At 40.4% G+C, this 24,365-nt stretch overlaps 1 protein-coding gene across 4 annotated transcripts in view; it reads right to left on the bottom strand.

Annotated features, from left to right (window-relative positions):
- The window catches only part of LOC117825893 (serine/Arginine-related protein 53-like), a 126,082-nt gene that overhangs the window by 56,948 nt on the left and 44,769 nt on the right, over nt 1-24,365 (bottom strand). For all 4 annotated transcript variants that reach the window (XM_034701871.1, XM_034701872.1, XM_034701870.1 and 1 more), the window contains exon 5: nt 4,842-4,878. In XM_034701871.1, the coding sequence (XP_034557762.1) occupies nt 4,842-4,878 (37 nt within the window). The remainder of the gene's footprint in view (nt 1-4,841; nt 4,879-24,365) is intronic.

Here is a 24,365-nt window from a genome sequence, read left to right on the forward strand (position 1 = left end):
TAGCGTTAGTATTCATCATGAAAAATCAAGCATGAGAATTATTTGAACAGAAGCTTGATTGTCACATCAGTGTAGAAAATTTACTTGCTATGAGTAAACAATGAAACGGTAACCGGATTCCATTGAAATACATTTAAATAAGAATAACAATTGAAAGTTATATTTTAAAACTAAAAGAAACCAGGCTGAGAGTAGCCCGAGTATGACTTTGAGACAACATCATATGAACTAATCTGAAGAGCAGCACATCAACAGAGAGTCATAACTGCCTGTTTAGAGATCCACAGAGATATACTGTATGTGTGAGGTACGGAGGGAATCAACACTTCGAACAGCCCCGCGACTCCACCTCAAAGGGAGTCGAGCGCCTGTATTTACCGTTCTCTGTCCCGAATCGTAATCAGAGTCTTGAACTCCCCAGGCAGCTGACTACTGAGGTGCAATCTCTTTCATATGCATAAACACACCAATAAATTCTAAACACCCAATGCACTGGTGTAAATACCAGTGTGTGTGTGTGTGTGTGTGTGTGTGGTAATGTGTAAAGTTAAACTCTTGAGCCACCCTGAGCAAAAATGTAAACATGATATAATCTATTCCTTCATATGAAAAACAATGCTCATGCTAACTGCTCTGACCCCTGCTGAGAGAGCTAACATGAAAGCTTAATGCTGATGTGTGCACTAAACAGAACAAAAGTATACTTGCATTAAAGACTATCTAGTTTATGAGTAAAAAATGATAAGATGGGGTTTCATAGTAAGTTGACATTGTGGATAAAAATCAATGATGAAAGAAGTAATTTACTTCTTCACCCTCAACACTGCACAGAAAAGATTACCTGGAAAATCTGTAAACTGGCCCATTGGAGTTATCTTTTTAAACATTAACTGTGACATGCAAGTTAAGAGTCAAAAGTTAAAGCCAAACTATGTGACTCTTATTTTGTTTATGTTTTCAGTCCGACACTGTTAATCACATTGATGTGATCAGACGCAGCTGGGGTGGGATGAGGCTGCCGACAGATAACTACAAGTCTCAACCATAGAGAAGGCCACAAACTTTTGGAGAACCAGCACCGCTTTTAAACTTTCCCCAACCAAACAAAAATAAAACTTGAACTCACGCCACACCATCCAGTATACTCCAGCCTGCAGGTGAGCTGACCCAGTAAGACTCAGTTTCCAGTAGGTCTGTCAAAATTGCTCCAAAAGGACATTTGAATATTCACTCTAAAAACATAGGTTTGAACCATTCCAATATCTATATTTGCGCATTATGTCAATAACAGGTGGACAAACTAATACAAGGAGACATAACTACTTGTATATGTATTTTTATTTCAATTTTAACATGCCTAAAACACACCTACACATTACAAAACAAGTAAATGACCTACCGTAACACTTTTAAGACCCTATACCTCTCGCTCGCCCCCCTCCCCTCTCTGTGCGCAATGCGCTGAGTGAGTGCTGAACAAGACTTGTGCGAGCAATTAAAGGTCCCGACTCTTGTCCCTATTATAGGCAGGCTTCATTCAGTGATTGAAGCAAATATTATGAACATTAATTGAAGTTAAAGTTAAAAACGAAAAAGTAGTCCACTTACATTCTTGGCACTTGTATTAAAAAAAGAGGTAAAACTGCATTTTATCCCAGTGTCAGTGATTGTTGGGCTCTTTTAGTCCACTGTCAATGTAGGGTCTTAGGCCGGACAGGTAATTTGCCAAAAACACAAGACAGTCCATACGTGAAGAGGCCCGATCTCTTTTTATTCACGATGTTCCCAGCAGAGGAAAAGACGCGTTCAGAGCGCTCTGAGGAACCAGGGACGGAAAGATTTCTCTCTGCCGTCTATTTCACGCTGTGCATGTACGACTCCTGTGACCTGTCCCTAACCCGTCATGCAGTGCGCCCACTCGCAAAGCAGGCGCTGATGTGTTTTTTTCCACAGTCGAATATTAATTTTCACAATCGAATCTCCGTTTTTGGGAAAAATTCAAATATATATTCGAATTTAGAATATTTGCTGACAGCCCTAGTTTCCAGTACTGAGAACCAGTTCTTTCCTTTCCCTATTGCTTTACGTTTCACTCTTCATGTTAGGGCTGTGTATTATTTTTCTTCATACCTCTGCTTGGGGCAGTCCGTAACACTAAAGTAACCACCTAACTAGGGATGTAACAATGTATCGCAAGACAGTAAAAAATCGATACAAATAAGGGTGGATTAAAATCGATTCAACAAAATCTGTATCTGGATATTATTTTTACACAGTAGAGGGCGCTATCTGCATTTCACTCCGCTTGTTCAACATCATTAAGTCTCTTGCGCTGCTCTCCAGTCACTCGCTGAGTGGAGGTGTTTTAAGTTTAAAGCATGTTTCAAAATCAGCTGACTGCACACAGCGGAGACGCTCAGCTGGGGGTCGTGGCTGAGTGACAGGTCTCCACGAGCGCTTTTTTTTCTTCGACTGATTATGACCCGGTTACGCTCAGCGTGTTAACATTTTGAACACCTCAATATGATCGGTAGCTGTTTAATACCGTCAGTAATATAAATTGTGTCGTGAAGGAAAATTTGATTTAGGGGGAAAAAACACACTTGACCTTATTTTTGACATGGAAAACGTTCACGTTTTTTTAATGATTGAACAATAATAGTTTGTTAACATTTCCAGAGATCGATCCAGAAAATACTTGAAATTTACACCCCTAATTCAAAGAGATTTACCTTATTTGATTTAATATTGAATACTTTCATTTGGGAATTGTTCACTTTCCATTTCTCTATTATTGTTCTGAAAATTTCCAACAAGGTATTTTTGTCTGGTGATTTTATTGTGCAGTAGTTTTATTTGAGTTACAACACACCTTAAAAATGAAAAAGGAACCCTTGTTTATAAATAAATGTAAGAGAAAAATACATATATTGCAACTGTCCACATCTGAGAATTGAAATAAAATAATAGTTATCTAAATTTTGAGTTCAATCCAAAATCGTTAAAGAATCTGGATTCAAATAGAATCATGGGTTGAGTGTACATCGTTACATCCCTACACCTAACACATTACGACAAGCATTCGTCTTTCATTATCACTAATTATGTTAAAACAAAGACAAAAATATGGCTTGAATTAAGATTTGGGATGGCATGTTTTGAGTTTGAAAGAGAGTCATGTTGAACTAAACAGCTGATAACTAAAATCTGTCAGTTTGTCATCTCAACAATCAGCAAATAGTCAACTATCTAAACAGTACTTACTGTAGATGCAGCCGCACACATAAGTAAACAAACTTGATAAACTGTGTATGAAGTTTTCAGGAGTTCTCTCTTTAGGTAGACATGAGAACATCTGTCTGCACAATATGCTGCAGTTTCACTTATGTCTTCTGCAAACTGGTTCGCATTCCTCTGCTTGCCTTTAAGAGGTCCACTCATCTAAACATGAGACACAAACTGTCTAATGTCTGCCAAGATATAACTGCCAATACACATATTGATTCATCTTGTTTATGCATGTAACCCTCTGTTGAATAATTCACACCACCTTTTATGGAGTAGCACATCAATCACACCTCCAGACCCACCCAGAGACATGTCCCGACCCAAACTGCACCATTACTGTATTGTGCACTATATTAATGTGCATCATTTTATTAAGTGTCGCGTTGTTTGGAAGAAATCTATGCACTTCTTTTGCCTTCAAAAACACTCTACTTGAGCAGAGTTGTAGGACTCAGTCATTCAGATAAAAAAAAGTAATTTGATTTTAATTGTAAGTGTAAAAATGATGCGTGCACTCTTCAGCCTCACTGAGAGTTCTGCATACAGACAAAATTAAGGAACAGCTCTGCAGCTGAACTGAACAATGTTGAAATCTGAGCTCAACTCCACTTCTCTGCCCTTGCTTAAGAGAAGAGTTCCTGCAAACTGTTTGAATTTCGGGGTCAGTCGTTTATGTGCCTTATTCAGGGTCATTTGCGTAGCGCGTGGCAGGGCGGAGGGTCATTTGCGTAGGGTGCTGGGAGCTGCAGTTTAGTATGCAGCGAGGCGAGGGAGGGAGGGCATGTGACATCCACAGAGAGCCGTAACCCTCCCTGACCTCTGTCTATAATTCATCCCCTGGAATATGGGGCACATCAAACCTCGGTTCCTTCCCACCCAAAAAGAGGAGAGAGAACCTTTTCACTTTGTTGCACGGCACTCTGACCCCGTATTAAAGCGAGCAGTGAGAGAAAACGCTGGAAACGTTGGCTGTTAAATTTTTCAAGGCTGTCCCAGGAGAGTGTTACCGGCAGGCCCTCCATTCATTGAAGGGAAAAGACTGAGGAAAGGCCCCATGCTGACAGAAGAGGGGCGGAAAGAGAGAGAGAGAGAGAGAGAGAGAGAGAGAGAGAGAGAGAGAGAGAGAGAGCGAGAGAGAGAGGAGGTGGGTGGGTATGCGTGAAAGGTAGAAAGGATTCTGCCTTTCATATGTTCATTACATGTGCAAACAGGTATGCAAACATGCTAAAATCCTGCAAATGAACACAAGTCAATGCAATAATGAAGAGAGATAAAGTGAACAACTTGTGTGTATATTTGTGTGTGTTTAAGGGGATAAATGAAACACTGATATGAAAGCTAGACAGGACCCTAGGGGAGACACTACCCCTCCTGTTTTCTCTGTTTTCTGTGTCTCTCTCTCCCTGCCTGTTAGCTGCAGGTATTCAGCTCCAATTCCAGAGGTTTCATTAGAAATGCAGATAACAAAGTGTGTGTGCATGTGTGTGTGTGTGGGTGTGTGTGTGTGTGTGTGAGCATGGGGGATAAAAGAGGGGATGTCAAAAAGAACTTACCAGATGTTCTAATCTTGCTTTGATGTTCGCGGCCTCCCTGCAACACAACAACAGATTTCCCCCACTGTAAATAAAGTGCCGACACCAAACGTGATTTAATAAAAAGGACAATTTTTGCAGGTACAAACACACAGACACACACACAGACACACACACACACAGACACACACAGAGGAGAGACAAGATAACAAGCAATTTCTGTCACTGTATTAGAACATTACCTGTTGCTACCTCTTTGTCCCTGGACTAATGGTTGAAAATTCTCATTATTTTCATTGTTTATTTGTGTGTCTAAAAAAAGTTAGCTTTTTGGTTTGTTGGGTGTAAGCAAGCTAGGAGACTTGTGTCTACATCTGTCAGTTTAAAGACACAGTACTGACTTTAAGGGAACAATAAATAAAACAATAATCGATCCCTTTTGGGAAGTTGAAACCATTCTACTTTAAAAAATGACTAAAGGAATTCATATTTTATTCAATTTTATAAATAGACAGTGAGTGCGTGGATTGACTCGTTGATGACTCATTGAGCAACTGTCATAATCAGACAGAACAGGAAACATCTGAATGACACAAAAAATGTTGCAGATAATCAAAACAAAAAAAATATTATCATAATTGTAACCTTTTACTCTGTGTTTGTTTTTATCTGTGTATGTGCGTCAACAACACACAGTGGTTGACTGAAATCGCCGCCTCGCTGCTGGAAGCCATTATAATAATAATTTCCAACTACAGAGGGAGAACTCGGAGCTTATTATCTGTGAATTAATAAAAAAATGTGTGTGTGATTATCAGGGTGGCAGCGGCAGAACAGCAAGTGAGGAAGTGGGAGAAAACAGGTGGGGGAGGTGTGGGGTGGGGGGGATCTGTCCGTTTTTAAAAGAGCAAATTGGCAGTAAATAATAGATGTCATTTTGGCACGTTTGGAATTTGCAGCAGTAGAAATCAACAGATCAAGAGAACACAAACAGACCCCATCCCTGATCCTAGCAACCCCCCCGCCATCCAACTCTGGCCCCCATTACTGAAAACTCCACCCTGACTGTGGTGCTTCACTTTGTGTGTGTGTGTGTGTGTGTGTGTATGTGTGTGTGTGTGTGTGTGTGTGTGTGTGTGTGTGTGCGCAGAGAGAGAGAAAAGCTTATCGACAGGCTTCAGTTGCTAATGCAGCCAGCAGCATCACAGTGTAAATCTACACCATCTCTAAAATTACATACTGTCTAATCCATCCCAGCCTCCGGCCCACTCTACCTCCATCCATCTATCCCACATGCATCCATCCACCCATCCACCCATCCACCCGACCAGGACCTATACCCGGTATGACTTCAACCCAGGTCAAAAAAGAACCCGAGACACTCACCATGACTTCCCACTTACCAAAGATATACTTTCTAGTAGACACTGTTAGACATAACTCTACAGTTTACTGAGATACCTTTATTTATTTCTTCATTTGCCTCATTTACATTAAAGGTGACATATCACGCTTTTTTCATCAATATATATTGGTCTAAGAGGTCCCCAAAACATGTCTGTAAAGATTATGCTCAAAAAAACACTTTGAAATCAGATTTTGGCATGCCTGAAAAACCCTCTTCTTCAGCCCTCCTCAGAACACTCGGTTTTCTCTCTGACCACGCCCCCTCAGGAAGTGGATGTGCCTCGGCTCTCCAGCACGTTGATCTAATGTTTACATGTTGGCTGAATATACATGGCTGCTCAGAGATCAAGTTACTTCAACCCTCTGAATCTGATCCAGAATCTGATCCTGACGGAGAGGCGCCTGTAGCAGGACCTTTCTGAAGGATTGGTCACAGATTTAGTGTTTCTTGTTGTTTTATTTGCCAGTATGTAGACGTGTGTCTTGGTTCACAGCTACAGCTACGACATGTAGCTATGTAGCTATGCTAACTAGCGCTAGCACTTATCCATGATAAATAAAAATCATCCACTAGATCGTCAAATCTGCAGACGTGGGGAGTAAAATCGACCTTTGTGTTTATTAAGACAGCCTACAACTAGCATGCCTCCCTCCTAAGCTCCTTGTTACCACACATTTGTGCAGGTAATGAAAAACGGAGGAAGGATTCAGTATTATTTTATACAGTCTATGGGCTGAACAAGCTCCGAGCTCTGACTCCTTGACAGACCGGATATTGTTGTTACGTAACAAAAACACGGAAGTCTGAAACGGCTCGTTTCACACACATTTACAGAAATGTGTAGAAATCAGAACAGGGGCAAAATGGATTTTTTTCATTCTCGGGGGGTTTGTAGACATGCCAGGGAAACATATTTCAGGTAGAGAACCATTAAAAAGTCCATTTTGCATGATATGTCACTTTTAAAGCCATCACTGTAATGTTTAAAGATGCATAATAAAATATTTAGTTTGTGCTTCATTTTATATAAACTATACGTACCCATCATCTTACTGCCCTCTAGATGAACTTAAAGTACAACTTATAGCTAATTTTCTGTTTTAAGATCTACTTAAAACCATGGACCCTGAATATAAAACAATAGAGCTGTGTTCACACATGCATCAAACTCCCACAAACTTCTAGAAATTTTAGGTGTGAGCTGCATGTGTGAATGAAAACATCCAAAATGTACACCCAGACTTCTTCCAGCTAGCCACCTGGTAAAATGTCTACAAAGAAGTCCATTAGAGCCGATGTAAGGACACAGCAGGAAACATTCAGGAGTGTCTGTCGTGAGGGAGTAGGTGGGTGTGATGATGTTTCTATCATGTAACCAGTGTGAGCATGAAAGAGCAACATGTAATAGGATGGAGAAAAAAACAACTCAGATGTTAAAGATGGGGAATTATTTTAAAGATAAAAGCAGTGTCTGAACATCCATGTTCACACATCACATCTACATAAATGCAAAAGTCGGACCACAGTGTGGGGCTCTGTTGCTTCGTTTGCCATCAAGTTGTTAACATTACACTTTGGCTTTCGCAGTGTTTTGATGTCACGTCCTGCCTCCAGAGACATGTCCACCTCTGACTTCATGCTGTGAGGGACGAGTAAACAAGTAACTTTCGAAAATTTCAGGGGCAAAGCTTCTAGAAATTTCAGGAGGATATATTTAAAAGAGGCTTGGCATGTCCCTTCAGGTAATTTTAACATTTGTTGGAAAATTTGTGTCAGCTTTCCAACCTAAATGCTGAGCAGCAGGTAATATTAGCTTGGCCTTTTCATTGACTGAGTTAAAAGCTGTCTTTGAGTGTGTTTCCTGTCATCAGATGGAAATCTTATACCTCACAATTCACCAAAGACTGAGACATGTCCATTTCATCTTTGTTCCTGCAAGGGATGTTTTGAAGAAAATCATTTCCTAGTCATTTGAGCGAAAATGAAAATTCAGATGAACCAACTGGTTGTAAGGTAAGGAAAAACTCAGGAAAAAGTCTATATTGGGCTCAATTTCTCTAATACAGCTAATCACGCACACACAGGTAAAGAATGTCCAATTAGTGTGTGGCTCAAGTTAGCAGAGCTAGCACCATCAGCCTCTGGTCCTCTTTGCAAGTTAACATCAATATGTCTGTCATGGTTATGCATTTCCCAAGTCAAGTGGTTATATGCCAGTTTCACCAGACACAGCCTACAAACAACTCAACCTCCATTTTCTAGATTTAAGTACCGCCAAACCACGCCCCACAATGACATACCATCTGTCGTCCGTGCTTGTTTGCATCTTGAAAGTAGAGCGTTATTGCATTATGGTAGTAGCCTTTAACCAGAGCTACAGCCTTGCCTAGGGGCAGGCGGCTGAGCTACAACTTAGGCACAACATATGAGCAGCGTTACTGGCCCACAATATAAAAATATAACTAATTTTTTTCAGTGACAAGTAATTCTGGTAGCTAGCGAGGGCGGAGATGTTAAATTGTTAAAATCGTTAAAATGCGAAAAACCCTAGTTCCACACACTTTTTTTCTACACAGCTTTGAGTTTTAAGCATAGACTGTATAAAAAATGGGCGTAGTATCCGTGACGTCACCCATCTGTTTCTGAAGCGCTGTTTTGGGGCCAATTGGCGGCGGCAGCCATATTGCTGCTGTTTAGCGATTGTGACGTAAAGAGGCTTTGAGCCTCCTAGCCAACAGCTACAGTGTTCAAGCCTGTCAATCAAGTCAGCTGTGCCTCTCATTGGAAGACTCGTAATCTAAATATCTTTGAAATTGCTGCGTTAGAAAAAATTCACCCCCAGTACAGTGTGTGCCGATCGAGAAATGAGCTATCCAGACTACACTCGTCTTTTGTACCAGGCTGTAAACATGTTTATTAATGCTGTAAAGATCATCTTTTTTGATTTGGTGTGTATGTGGTTTCCCGTACTTCTGGAACCAGCCTCAAGTGGATCCTCGATTAACTGCAGTTTTTAGCACTTCCACATTGGACTCATAATTTTAGACCGGAGGTTGCCCCTTGGTTTTACGTTTGACATAGACATCTTTAACTAAAATGTTATCATAAATAAAGATTGTTAATCACTTGATAGTGAAGGGATTTCCATTTCAAATTCATAATTGATACTGGCACCAATTTCAAAAGAGGCTTAAATTTGTGCGACTGGTACACCAGGATTTTTCTACTGTGTCATGAAATGTTAAAAATTCCAAACAAACCTATCAAGAAAATTAGGACTGACCGGATACAGAACTTTTCAATGCTATCGTGCTTGTCTGACCTTTGTTGAAAGGGTTACAATTTTTAATCTCTCATTGAAAATCCTTGAAGTGTTTGATTTAATGTAATTCTTCTTGAAGGAGTTTAATGAACTTATGTACCTTTCCTTTCTTCAAGTATCACTTTCAAAATACTTTGTAAAAGATTCCATAATAATAAACAAGTTAACTTAATTTACAGATCTTAAAATATATAATAATTCATTAGAACGTCCCTCACATTCTCCCTCTGTTCCTTCCTCGATCCAGCTCTACCTAATCAGGGTTTCTGCCAACCTTCATAAATCATTGACATTTCTGTACATTGGTATGAAGGAGTAACGAAAGTGAGAAACAACTGGAAAAGAAGAAAAAAAGGATGTTTGCTTGTTTATTTTGTGCTCTGTCAGTGAGCCACATGCAGACAACTCAACCACTTAAGGCAAACTTCATCTAGCTGTAATTACATTACATTCTGACAAACACCCCGCCACATTCATTATACATGACGGGCGCTCGGCAGCCAGACAGCAAGACATTTGTTACCGTGGTGACAGTGTGTGTAATCCGCTAATGAAGCGCAATTAGTGAGAAACAATCTAACACAGGGGAGACGCTGCTCTCGATCCCTCCTCCTCTACTCATTTCCCCCTTGCTTTTTTCTCCCCCTTTTTTTCTTCCCTCACACTCTATTTCAAGACCGCGTCTTTTTTTCTCTGTCTTTTATTTTGGCGGTCCAACCTTTATAAAGCTCTTCAGTTGCATTTAATCTACCGCTCTGTCATCTGTTGTCTTGACTCTATCAAGGGCAAGCTGTCCAGCAGCACTGTCCGCACCAGGGCCAGAGGGATCACTCTATCCATTAGAGGCGTACAGCTGACACACACACACACACACACACACACACACACACACACAGACACACAAACAGACACACATTTTACATCCTCATCTCTCTTTTCAAAACATCATATAATCTGCCGAGGTCTTCAGGGACAGAGCTTTCCTTTTCTCCTTATCGCTCCCTCCCCCCCCCCCCCCTCCCTCCACTCTCTCTGCCTTCAACGCATCGATTTCTGAATTACGCCACAATATTAAATAATTAATATACTTGCCATGATTGATGTTTTGCATTAGGCCAATATTAGGTTATCAATCAAAATCCACTTGGTTTAATGTAATAATATTGAAAATGTGTCAGTGCCTGTTCATCCAATTTGTAGTGGAGGCAAGCCAGATAGTAATGGTGGTGTAGCACAAGGCCTCAGAGACACTGTGGCCTGCTTACTACAACCATAGGAGCACATTATGGCCCTGGCACACAGCGAGGGGGAGGGCTGGGAGTGATGGAGGGAGAGACGAAGTGACGACCACGGACATAGAGTCATTCTTGGTATGCTATGACGGGTTTTGGTTTGTCGTTATTGAGGAAACTGAAATTTTGGAACATTTAAAATCTTAGTGTGTGCTGTTAAAAAGTATAAATATGAACTGATTCATTTTCAAGTAAGTAGATAAGGTAAAACAGAATTCAGCTTTTATCTAGTGGTTTAAGTCTCTGTTTTTTAACATGCTTAAGTGTCTTTAAAGCTGCTGTTGGTAGGAATAGTGTAAAAAACTGCACTTTTTTTTCTGGTCATCGTACCAATCGGTACTCCTCTGTAAGTGAAGTAATATGAGATTATGGCAAAATCATCTGTGTTTTTCCAATGCCTTTGTATCAAGCAATGTTATCATTCCCCTCGTTCCCGTTATCACGGACCAATCAGAGTTACTCCCCAACCCTCTGTCCTGATTGGTCGAGTGGCAGCCCCACTACGTCGCCATGATTGGCTGGGAAGCCACTACTTCCTCATAGAATGCACACAACAATCCTTTGTGGGCGGGGTTCGACAGCAGAGAGGGGAGGAGTAGTGTTGACATTCGAAATCTCTCCCAAAACTGTTGTTTATATCATGACTACCAACAGCAGCTTTAAGTGAGCAACTGCCACACAAATGGTCCTTCAAAATAAAGCTGCTTTAAGGTTGAAGACTAATCTGTATTTAGTAATTCTGCATGCAAATCAGAATCTGAAGGCAATTGGCAAAAGTTTGGTGTTGGACTTAATCTGGTTTCCATATATTATCTAAGTAATATTGTCCACTAGCATAACAGAGTGCCTTATCATGTATGATAGAAAAATGACTGAAGGAAGGTATATGAGAAGGCCATTCACCATAATGCTATCCCTGCTTCCACGTACGGTCATTTGATGACACTTTAGCTTAAATTCATCTCTATAAAAACAGATATCTCCATCAAAGTACATCAAACAACTCATTCTTAAGCCCCTGTTCTGTTGCCTGTTCAAGACAGCACTGTTACGCTTCTTTTATGCTTTGTCCATTAAATAAAACATGTATGTGTAATGTTGCAATGTCATTCAACACCAAAAAGGCATTGGAGGTAGTTACTGGTGTAGTAACAGAAGATCAAACTGTCACTGTAAAATGTCACAGTCAGCAGGATGGAGTTTCACCAAAGAAGGGTTCAATGTAAAAGCGCAAATGGCAGATCTTCAGAGAGGCGGAATCCCAATGTGAGAAAGGCTTTAGATGTCATCTCTCAACTCTGACACCATTCTTGCCTCTCAAGTTGCTAGTCAGAGTACAATCTCAGAATCAATGTCTACCACTGCCCAATGACGCTATGCGATATTGGTATATCCCTCTGGGAACAGATGCCAATTTTTTAGTGGTTCCAGTGTATAGCTAGTGTTAAACGTAAATGCCATCTTTCTTGGTCTTTTACATCCTCTGAAGTAGCACCCGTTCATCTGTTTCAAGCAGCTCTCAGTTCAACAGGAGATAGTAAGTCTGACTGAGGCGTCACTCATCATCAGTGTGATGTGTTTGCCTGATTCTACTCTAAACATGGATGTTTTTTCCTGCATACACTGATGTCTGCTGCTACTTGATTGGCCAATACTACTTGGACTACAAACGTACAACAAACTGAAAACATAATTCTTCCCATGCTGAAAACCCCAGACCCTCCGAGACCATCTTTAATCTTTTGTGGACTCTTTAAATAGAGACTAGTCAGACTGTAAACAATGGCAACACAAGGACTATTCCTCATGTTAAAATTTTGCAACATGAAGATGTTTATGTTGATAATGTTGCACCATTAAATGCCTTCTAGCTTCTCTATGTCTTTTTCCCTTTCAAAACTGCTACAATCCAGAAAGACAGGGATTAGTGAGAGAGGGGGTAGCAGAGGGAGAGAGAGAGAGTAATGTACTGTTGTTCCAGGAAATGGTAATTTGTTATCCAAGGTCAATTAAGTAAAACTGGACAAACAAGTGTGAGTGTTAAACTGAGCTCCGGCAAGGTCAATACAGACCAATTTACTATGGTCACTTGATCCATCACGCTGCTCTCTCATTCCAGCTCTTTCATCACGCTTGTCTCTCCGTCTTTTATCCACTCCAGCCGCATTCTTTCCCCTCTCATCGTCTCAAACTTGCATTTCTCTTGGCCTCCGTCACTCACAGCACATTTTCTGTTTCACTACGTCCAAATGTTTTTCTGTCTCGCAAACTCTAACGAGGATCTTTAGTCTGTTGCCTCTTCTTACCTCATCTCCTTCACAGTGTACCTCTTCACCTGTCATTTTGCCCTCGTCCAATCACCCTCCCTCTGCTCCCCCTCCCTCTCTTCACCCTCCCAAAGCCCTGCACTCTTGCTAGCAGACAATTAATTACAGAGCCAGCTCCAGATGAGTTGTCATTTGCGGTCAAGTTTCTAATAATTGCATTAGGGTCTTCCGTTTTTGTTTTTTTCTCAGATGCCCTCCCTTTCTCTTTTTCTTTCTATTTCTCTCTTTACTTGAACCCCCCTCCTCCTCCTCTCTCCCAACCCATTGACACAGCAGAGATAAATATCTTTAGTCAGTCAATGGAGGCGACAGAGGGACTTAAAATGCAGAGGCAGTCATTTGATTTCCAGCTAACAGAGCTGCCCATTAGCCCAGCACTCATCAGCCATGCATTACCTTTCTGTCCTGCTGTCCTGAGTGAAGAAGCTTTAACCATTTCACTGCACATTACTGGCTGGGTTTACCTTGTGATACCAGGCATACCTTTACCAGGCCTCTTATCCTGTATCTTCTGTAACAGACTTGAACAGATTTGATGGGAACCATTCGGTTGAGCTAAATAATTTAGCATAAAACATCACTTATGTGTTGTGTAAGGGCTGCATGATTTATGACCAGAATTATAATTATTGCTTTTATCAATATTCATATCACTATTATTATTAATCACAGTTCTTTTTAAATCAATTTAGAGATTTTGTAGGAATTTTACTTATAATTGAACACAGCAATGCTTATGGGCAGTGCTTGATGTGTTTCAGGGAATATCATAACTCAATTTTATCCAGCAAAGGCAACTGATAAAAGTCAGGATTTTCATTTAGCTATTATCAGGCTACACATTCCAACACAGTAATTTGCGGTATGCTATCCACCATGTAGAGAAGAACAAATACAGCCAAAACAAACTGGTAAGATGGGGATGTTTACCAGTGTTTCATAAGAGGATATCATAATTGCAACTTGCAAGTACATATCTTTAAAGTTACCTGAAAATTTGTCATCACATTGAAGATGTATTAGAAAAATATAGGGATGCACCAAAATGAAAATTCTTGGCCGAAACCGAAAATGAGGAAACCGTTGCCGAAAACCGAAACGCCGAAATGCCAATTATTAGTAGGGACATCGGGGACAGCTGTAACATGGGTCAGTTGTAACACTTGCACTTGCTCCAATCAGGATCAAATTAGGATTTGCCTGATTCACTCTGCACATGCTCATATTAGTTGCAGCTAGGTTGTATAGCAGTTTGAACACACTGGGTTAAAAGAGCTCAAAGTTATAGACAGAAATGTCAAAAATGTTACAACTGTCCCCGGTCCCCCCTACCATTGCATTTATGGCTCTGAGTGTGTACTAACCTCACTAAAATCAAGGATCTCATTGAACATATCAGACAACGAGGGTGCATGCCCCTCATCTGGTTCAGAGAGACGAGTCCTTTTTCCTGCGCTCTGTTCTCCTTCCTGCGCTGTGCGTTTCTCCGCCTCCGAGCGGGTTCTCCGCATCCATCGCGGCCTGGATCATTTCTCGTGTGCACTGCTTTATTCCCACATCCAAGTAATGATCTTATAACCCGGATCGAGTACAGTCACGATGAAGTACAGAGGGTCCAAATAGATCTCAGTGAAACGTATGCTGACTGACTCTAAGAGTGTACTTTTCATTGTTTTCACTCCGTGGTCTGTCTCAACCTCTTTGCTTAGAAGACGCTTTAGTGCTGCAATTAAAGGAATAACGGATGCAGACATGTTGACCTTTATCCAGACAAGCGCGTTCTGGCCGTGGTTTTTGCTTGCGTCATCACAAAATTCAGTTTCGGCCGTGTTGATTCGGTGATAAAAGTCTTTCAGTTGAAAACCGAAAGTGCACTTTTCAGCCGAAAATTTTCAGTTGCCGAATTATTGGTGCATCCCTAGTGCATCGCTAGAAAAATACAGCTAGCATTAGAATTAATAAAACTGCAAGTGCTGTAGTGCTGATTTGAGAACTGCATTCTTCTGAGGCCTACACACTCGTTGCGTTCGTGTTTCAAGGATTTCACCAAAGATTTGACCAGATAATGGCGTATTTTGAACAGTAGCACGAGTCACCACTACTTTTCGGATTTATCTGACAAGTAGACAGAGGACAAACATGTTGCTGAATGTCTATCATTTATGGTAGAATCTAATGTTGTTTGTCTTGTTTGATGTCTATTTCTGAATTAAAAAAAATAGACTGGCTCAATTAGAGAAACAGGTTAATTATAGTCCAGGAAAGACTTGGTGAGCTTTAAAATGAAAGAAAACAAGTTAATATATATGTATCGTCCCAAATTAGTAGGAAAATATTGGCTTGGCATTCTTTTCTAATGCTTAGTTTGCCCAAGGGCTGGAAGGAGAATTCGACATAAAAACGACACCACCGCAGTTAGAATTGGTAAGTATAGGGGTGCTGGTGGCCGAGCGGTCTAAGCGCCCCACATACAGAGGTACAGAGGTTCGCTCTCTATTCCCCACATTTCCTGTCTCTCTTCAGCTGTCCTAAAAAATAAAGGCAAAAAGGCCCAAAAAAATTACTTAAAAAAAAAAATTGGTAATTATAGACAAGGGCTGGGTTATGATTTAGGCTGACTGTTTGAATATTTGTTCACTTATTAAAAATCGAAGAGTTAAAACCAATAGTATCTCATTTTAAAAGTAAAAATGTCATCTTTTTCACCGGTGCCTGGTCACAGAAACAGCGACATAAAGGTCGAGTCAGACGCTGCCATGGTTCCTCAGACGTGCTGGTTAACGCTCGATGACGAATAATCACCAAAAAGATTCCAGTGATTATCGAACAGCATTTTGACTTGAAATGCCCATCCCTATTATAGACTGTGGTGTGCATAAACTACACATTTTAAAATATGAAAATGTGTAGTTTATGCACATCTGAATAAAAAGATTATTGGTAATTTATCGGTATCAGCCATCAGGAGAATGTTATAATTGAATATCGGAATCAGCTCAAAAATCCATATTATACACTTCTAGAAGCACTTGATGTTTGGCATATTTGCTTAAAAAATAATGTAAACACAGGTAAATAATATTGTACATTTCAAGAATAATTACCTGCATGCTTGATAGTTTGATGTTATAATACCCACCACATCAAACAGAAATGTGTATTAGCTCAACTACACTACTCAAAATGTAATCAGACACAGATGGCCTAATACACAGTAAGCTGTACGCTGGAGATCGTTTCTCACTTTTTACTATGAAGAGATTTGAGAACTATCACTGGAGTTTTCCTCTTCTTCTTACAGTATGCCTGTTTTTTATCTCGGTATCCTAAAAGCTGCAGAGAAACATTTCTGGCCCACAGCAGCCTCTCAGCTCTCAACTTGATGGCAGTCAAAGATAGAAAGGAGCAAAAGAGAGGCAGCAAAGAGAAGACAGGACACTGTAGTGCTATGAAAGAGACATCATTCATAAGTGTGTTTGTGAGAGTGTGTGTGTGTGTGTGTGTCTGTGTGTGTGTGTGTGTGTGTGTGTGTGTGTGTGTGTGTGTGTGTGTGTCTGTGTGTGTGTGCGTGTACACCCCCCATTTGCTACAATTGCATGCCTTGTCAAGCGTGTCATTGAGCATTCATATGTTGTTTGACTGCTGATAGAATGGCAGGCATATTTATTAAAGAGTCAATGTGATGGGGACACTGAAGCAAGCAGACTCACACACACACACACACACACACACACACACACACACACACACACACACACAAAACAAACAATGCAACAATACACAGTCCACATCAGTGACATCTGCCTGTTTAACTAATAGAAGGCAAAAGCTTGATAGTAAGCAGGAAAGGGACACACATACACACACACACACACACACACACACACACACGCACACACTCACAAGTACAATAATACAGGGAGCTGAGCTTTCCCCCAGGCCTGATTGCCATCTCCATAGCTCCCTTTTAACAGGGCTGCCAATTGAAATTGAAATTGTATTCTTGTGTGTGCTATCAGAGCTACCTCTCAGGGTTTTATACAGCAAAGAGGAGGGCTGAAGGGAAACACACACACACTAACACACTCACACACACAGGAAGGGATAATGCAGGGGTAAGTCATGGGCTGTCAATCTTTCATGCAGAACACACAAGAGGGAACAAAACACAGACTTATGCGCCTATGCTTTCTATGTAATTCAGCGCGCACACACACACACTTTAACACACTATTGAGGGTGCTCTACTTAAGCATAATCCCAAAAAGGTAGAGAAAAGCAGTCCATTAAAACTGAGGCTAACAAATTCAGCACTTAATATTTCTCTGAGGGAGGGTTAAGTACAGTCAATAATAGAAGTCAGAAAAGAAGGAATAACAAAAAGAATAAGTTGATTTACGGCAGGATTTTCTCCTCTCTGCGATACACACTCAAACACTCACACACACACACACTTTCACATACTGTTGATACTTGGCTAATATCGGACACCTGCTCAGGGTTAACACACAAGTAGAAGAGAAAGCAAGAGACACATGTAGGGCAGGAATTTGAGAGATATATTTGGATACCATCATCATCAGGATCATCATCATGTGGAAAACAAACAAACAGGACAAGAGAGGGACTTTTTGGGTGATTTTATTATTAACAAGAAGTTTTACAGTTACCGTTAAAGGGGCCGCTAGCCACAATACTGAACCTAACATATGCAGCTCTTAATCCAACACAGGATTTTGTTTTTTGGGACATTTAGCTTTACCATTTTATTTTATTTCATTTCATTTTTACTTTTTCTTTTCTTTTGATTTGTATGAAATGTTTTATATATATCAGGAATATTGGAGCATATTTTGAGTCTCTTTGTTGGTGGACTGTTGGTGAATAAAATTGACTTTTCAAGGAAAGACAAGGCAGAAAGGACTTTTTTATGGACATGGAAGTCTTTGTCCTGGGTTCCAGGTCAAACAGTTTTTGCTCAGGTCTTGATTTTCACAACATGACCATGCCAAAACATCCACTAATACTAGCTCTTTGGAGATGTAACACTGTATATATTGGCAAATGTATAATGAAGGAAAATAAGTAACAGTACTGTACAAATTTGCTAATTTACTATAAACAGTAAGATGTTGTACTTATAGCTAATGATGTTATTGTTATTATATCTTTATTTTTATTTGTATGTCTTACTCTTATGCCTTGTACAAAGAGAGCACAGTTTACCAAGTCAAACTCCTTGTTGTCAAGCATACATGGCCAATAAAGCTGATTCTGATTCTGATGTTGGTTGAGCTTACAATGCTAAAACAATGTTAAAGCCATTACTGGCCTGCTACACTTTTTCATTCAAAATATTAACAATACAGCAAGTGGAATAGTAGACTTGTGTGAAATCAATAGGGATGGGGATCATTAATATTCATTGATGCTGATACTATTAACGAGCCTCCTTAATGTCTTTATTGATACCATGCAGCAACCTCCGGTCTCAAACAATGAAGCCCATGTGGAAGTGTTACAAACTGCAATTCATCGAGAATCCGCTTTAGGCTGGCGACAGAAACACTGGAAACCACATAGACATGACTGGGAAAAAGACGATCTTTACAGCATTAATAAACATGTTTACAGCCTGGTTCAAAAAACGGCTCGGCTCTACTTAGCTAATTTCTCTATCGGCGCACACTGTACGGGGGGTGAATTTTTTTCCAACGCAATGGTTCAGAAGATATTAAGATTACGAGTTTTTGCCCAAATAAGGACATGACTGACTTGACTCCTGGACGGGAACACTCCGGCTCAAACTCCGCCCCTTTACGTCACACTCTGCCTGGTTGAGTTCCACATTTCCAATATGGCTGCCGCCGACAATTGGCTTCAAAACAGCGCTCAGGAACAGATGGGCGACGTCACGGATACTACCTCCATTATTTATACAGTCTATGACTGATACCGAAATACTACTTTTCTTCTCAAACATTTGGTGGAAAGGTGAGACAAAACTGGCTTCACATTTTAGAACATTATATTTACAATCGCCCAATCCTCACTTTACTAACCCTACCTTGAACGCATCATAATGTAACCTTGGGAAGCTTGTTTGGTTAGCTTACTAGCTTTCAACCTGCTAATTTTAACACAGTTTTCAACATTGTATTTTTAACTAAAAGGACTTGCTACAAAATGTGGGTGTTGTTACCATGGATGCTTTGATTGGAGGAGGAAGATGGCAGTCTTTTTAAGGAGGAAGGAGGAAGAAGGAACTGCATTTTAGTTTAACCCTCCTATTATCCTTGGTGTCAATTTGATCCCATTCAATGTTTAACGTCTCTAAATAAATGACTAACATTGTTTTTTTGGCTTCATTTTTTATGAATTTTCCTAATTTAATGGGGACAACTGTGTGTAAATGTTGATACTGTATGTTCCAATTTCCTGTAAAAAAAAAAAAAATTACGCATAGGTGTTCCTTGGGGTCAATTTGACCCTAGGCCGTTTTAGCTGTATATAACATAAGAAATATCAACATTTTACATTTTGTTTTGGTTGTTTTGGATGATATTGAGGTCATTATAATCAAGGACACTTCTGCATGTGACTGCAGGAGCTGGGATCGAACCGCCAACCTTTAGATTGAGATATCATTTTTCCAGCCACCCTGTCTCTAAAGACATTCAATGATGTGTCCTGTATCATATGTTTTGATAAGATAGAAAAAAGGCAGGGCTAACTAGAGCATGACAAACTCGCAGCAGTTTCATGTTCTGTTTTACAAATACAGTCCTTCTGAACGCTTTAAATTGTGTTTATACTTGAAATCTATTTTATTTAAAGGGCTATTTAGGTAGTCAACAAAGAAACAAAGTACCTGACACATAAACCTGGGTAACAATCAGTTTCTGGAGGTTTAAATTTCTGGGGTCAAATTGAACCCAAGGATAAAGATGTTAGGAAATATGAGAGTAACAGGGGGGTTAATTTGATGGGGGTTGTTTTTCCCCCCCTTGTGTGGCACATACATTTTGCTGCCTTATATTTTGCTTTGATAAGTTGTATCCGAAATTCACACACTGAGTCATTCTCAGAGAAAACTGCCCACCAGAGTTCTCCTTTGTGAAGTTTAATAACTGTTGGCAGACCAAATATATTCAAAGACTTTATTAGACTATGGATGGATGTCCATGCACCAGTTATTTGATTTAAGCGATGAGATATAACTTTCCGTCCTGGGAGCCACAAGACTTTATAGCAAAATCGATAAGCTCAAAAGTTAATGATACTAGAAAAGGCCTCTATAACACCAGGTTTTTTTTAATCCACATCTCTAGACATAACAACATCAACTATTTGTTTTCAGACATATTTTGATTGCTGTATGATAAACATCTGTACTGGTAAAGACAATGTAGGCAGATGGGGCCTTGTGCCTGTGGTCAGGACCAGGCACACCTTTGCATTAATTTACTCGTAGAGAAATAATTCCTCCAGCAGCGCATCACGGCTATGAAACTTATTTTGAGTAAATAGACAGATCCATTCACACAAGTATTGAAACACAAACGTATCGAGTTTGAAGGCCTCCTTAAAAGAGACTCCTCTCTTTGAAGAAGATACAAACACGCACAGTGCTGAAGGGAATTGAATGTTGGGGCCAAGTTTTACAGGAAATTGACTTCTTTTTGGTGTGTTACATAGAGGGAGAGCAGGACAAAGACACAGAGAGAAAAAGCAAAAGGGAGACATGGAGAGCAATCAATTTCCCCGCGGTTTCTTCAATAGCTGGCGATCCTTTTCATACCTCCCAATTAGACCCTGTCCTAATCAGAGGAATACCTCTCCATTATTGAGAGGGAGACAATGACACTCCCTAACATTTACGCCTGATCCAAAACTCTGTAGATTGCAGCACTGGTACACAAAGAATAAAGCACCAGGCTATAAGGCAGGAGGGACGGTTGTGTTAAAATCACATGTGGAAATCTTTTGGCTCTCCTCGCGTCCCTAGAAAAACTGATGGGGAACAATGGCAGCCCGGCACAGCATCTGTCATGGCACAATATAAAAAGATGATCTTGGCACTGAGTGGACAAAAAAGAAGGAGGGGGAATGGAGGGGAGGGGGAATGGGAGGGCCAGGCGAGGGGTAATTCATTTGCAAATCAGGCCCTGGCGCTCAGGTCTATTTCAAGCTGCCAGTGGGTGCCAGGAGTTAACAAGGTAATCAGTTTCAATCCTGCCCTTCAATTGTACATCACACCCTCATCCAGAGAATACCCGGCCCTTTCTATAGGGGCAGAGGGGGGAAATAGCAATCTGGCTGCCGGCTGGTTACACACACACACACGCACACGCACATACTCACTCACCTGAGGATAAGTGAGTACACTTATACAGACACACACATTTGAATTTACACAGGCAGTTTATTGATAACCATGATTCTGCAACTTGTCCTTACAAGCTACTATACCCAGATGTACAACAAGCAATCAGACCATTTGTCACATTAATCAAAGAAGTTGATCATGCTTTAGGTCATTTAATCAGGGACAATTATCTACGATTTGTGCGATACAGCTTCTCAAACTTGAGGATTTTCTGATTTTGTAAATTGCATACAGATATGATTTCACTACATTTTAATTTTGGGGTGCTCTGAAGGAAAACAGGTGTTTTTAAAGATGTCAAAATTGAATGTCAGATCTTGTGATAGCCTAAGATGACATTATTTTTGACAGTGATTAAGCCACCAAAAGTAAAATACATATATACCTATATATAAAAAAAAAACATGGATTCATTTTAGTGTTTCTATTTTTCTATATTTTGCATTTATACAACATATTACCTTCATTTCTGTAAATGTGCCTGTCTTTTTTTCCTCCTATTATATCAGCACAACGGCAATGTTACATTGGCTGCTAACTGCAATGTCAAAAAACTTAAAAATAAAATCAAATTAATTCGACTTTATCTGTCCTTTTCCTGCAATTTAAGTTGTTACATGAGCTTGGAAATAGTCTGCTCCAATTGTTTACTGTGACCATCTTTGATCTGACTTCACACACACCCATTAGTCTTTTTCTCACAGAAGGAGCATGGAAGCAAAAGGGGACGATGTTGTTTTGCACCAAAAAAGAGGCTCATGCAAAACGGTAGAGAGAAAAAACAGCAAGCTAAACGTGTCCTAATCCTCTCTTCCTCTCTGTGTATCCCTCTCTTTAGCCTGTGTCAGCTGTAACCGGCTGGCCGAGAGGCAGTTAGCCTCAGTTTGTCCCTCATCTGCATAATCAATATGACAACCTTATTTTTCTGATGCAAACAGGATTTTGCTGCTGAGCTGTGTTTGTTGATGTGTGTGTGTGTGTGTGTGTGTGTGTGTGTGTGTGTGTGTGTGTGTGTGTGTGTGTGTGTGTGTGTGTGTGTGTGTGTGTGTGTGTGTGTGTGTGTGTGTGTGTGTGTGAGAGTGCCCAGTCTGCTTCTGGCCAGCCTCAGTCATGGCCCTCTTTAGCCTTAATTAGATTAGGTGCGATTATCCCGGCTCTACCTTACAAGTGTACAGGCGGGATAAAGTGTCCACAAAGGCCGGGCTGTGACAGGGAGCGGGCTCTGGTCTGCAGGTTATCAGGGTCCGGGGAGACACACTGCGTACATTGTTATTCATATCATCTACACACCGTTTTCTGTCGTGCCTTTTTCACTTCTCTTCACACACTGACCCCCCCGCTCCCCCTCTTCCATGTCTGTGTCAAACTGGCGTAATCACTAGCCAGGGTAAGTCTCTCTCTTTTTTCTCTCTCTCCATCTTTCTGTCCGTCCATCAGAAGACAAAACAACATGGCCCCAAGCGCTCTGCAGTCTGGCCGACAGGGAGAGATGTCAGGAGTGTGTGAGTGTGTGAAAGAAAGTTAAGTTACCCTGAGTCTCACCGCAATGCAAATACACATTAGAACACAGGACAGACTTACGCTTACACACACACACAGATGCCTTGGATGGAGAAGCTGCTACAGCTGACGGCTTACAAACAAAATCCGGCACTGAAGACCTGAATAAAGTCCTTCCAAGTCTGTCTTCAAGTCTCTAATTCACGTGTTAGGTTTGCATTGAATGCCTGGCTCAATTTTCAATCAAGTTTTCTTACTCTCAGAACAAAAATGAGCTGGTTTGGATACAAATTCTGATAAACTAAAACCCCTTTCTTCAGGAAAATTACTTGTTTTCCTGTTTTGTCTTTGGACATAATTTAATTTGTGATCTTGGGCGTCATTTGCAGAATAAAACGGTATGAAATTAAGGTTACATATCTCTATTGTATCAAAAAGGAATGACTTTATCAGCAGTTATACTGAAAAGTGTAAAATCACGCCTAATTGTCCTCAATATATATAATTCGTACACACTCTACACACTCACTCAGATATGTTCATGTGAAATATGACTACATAAAAAGCTTCCTCCCTTAAGCACAAGCTCAGCACTACCTTGGCACATACATATACGTTTACAAAAATGCCCCAAATACAAGCCCCAACAGCATTTTTCCATTGTGAGTCAGATCTGTTTGAAAGCGCAACACGATGATTCACTAGTATGTTTTTTTTTTTTTTTCATTTTCTAAAATCCTCCATTTCCCCTAAAAACCACACGTAGTTCAACACTCAGATTTCAGCCAGGCTGCTCCAACGGTTGTGAGTATAGAGAACACAAATGAATTGTCTCACTCTGTTGATTAGACAGCAGTGTGCAGGGTATTTATTTACAAATGTATAAATGTATATGTTTTCCATAGCGCTAGATGTGTGCACCAGAGGAGGCAGAACCAGAGGGGCAAGGGCTCATAAAAAAGAAGGGGGGGGGGGGGGGGGGGGGGGGGGATACTTAGAAGAAAGAAGAAAAAGAACGAAAGATGAAGACCTGTAAAGAAAGGAAAGTGCATGAGGGAGAAGCGAGAATGAGCCAAGTGTCTGACTTACACTGAAAGAGCCGAGACAAAACAAATGGTTTAATCTGTTCTGAAGCTCAAACACAGCCTCGAAATGTTGCAACTGATGGAGAGGAGACATGTACTGGAGGATCTTAGAGGAGACTGGCCAGTACTAAGACCACCTTAAAATGATACTAATTATTATATAGACACTACAAACTGTGTTTGACATCCTAGGTTCAATGTCACCCTACTGCTGCTTTTAAG

This window comes from Notolabrus celidotus, chromosome 14 (assembly GCF_009762535.1).
Source record: "Notolabrus celidotus isolate fNotCel1 chromosome 14, fNotCel1.pri, whole genome shotgun sequence".
In the NCBI taxonomy this organism is placed as follows: Eukaryota; Metazoa; Chordata; class Actinopteri; order Labriformes; family Labridae; genus Notolabrus; species Notolabrus celidotus.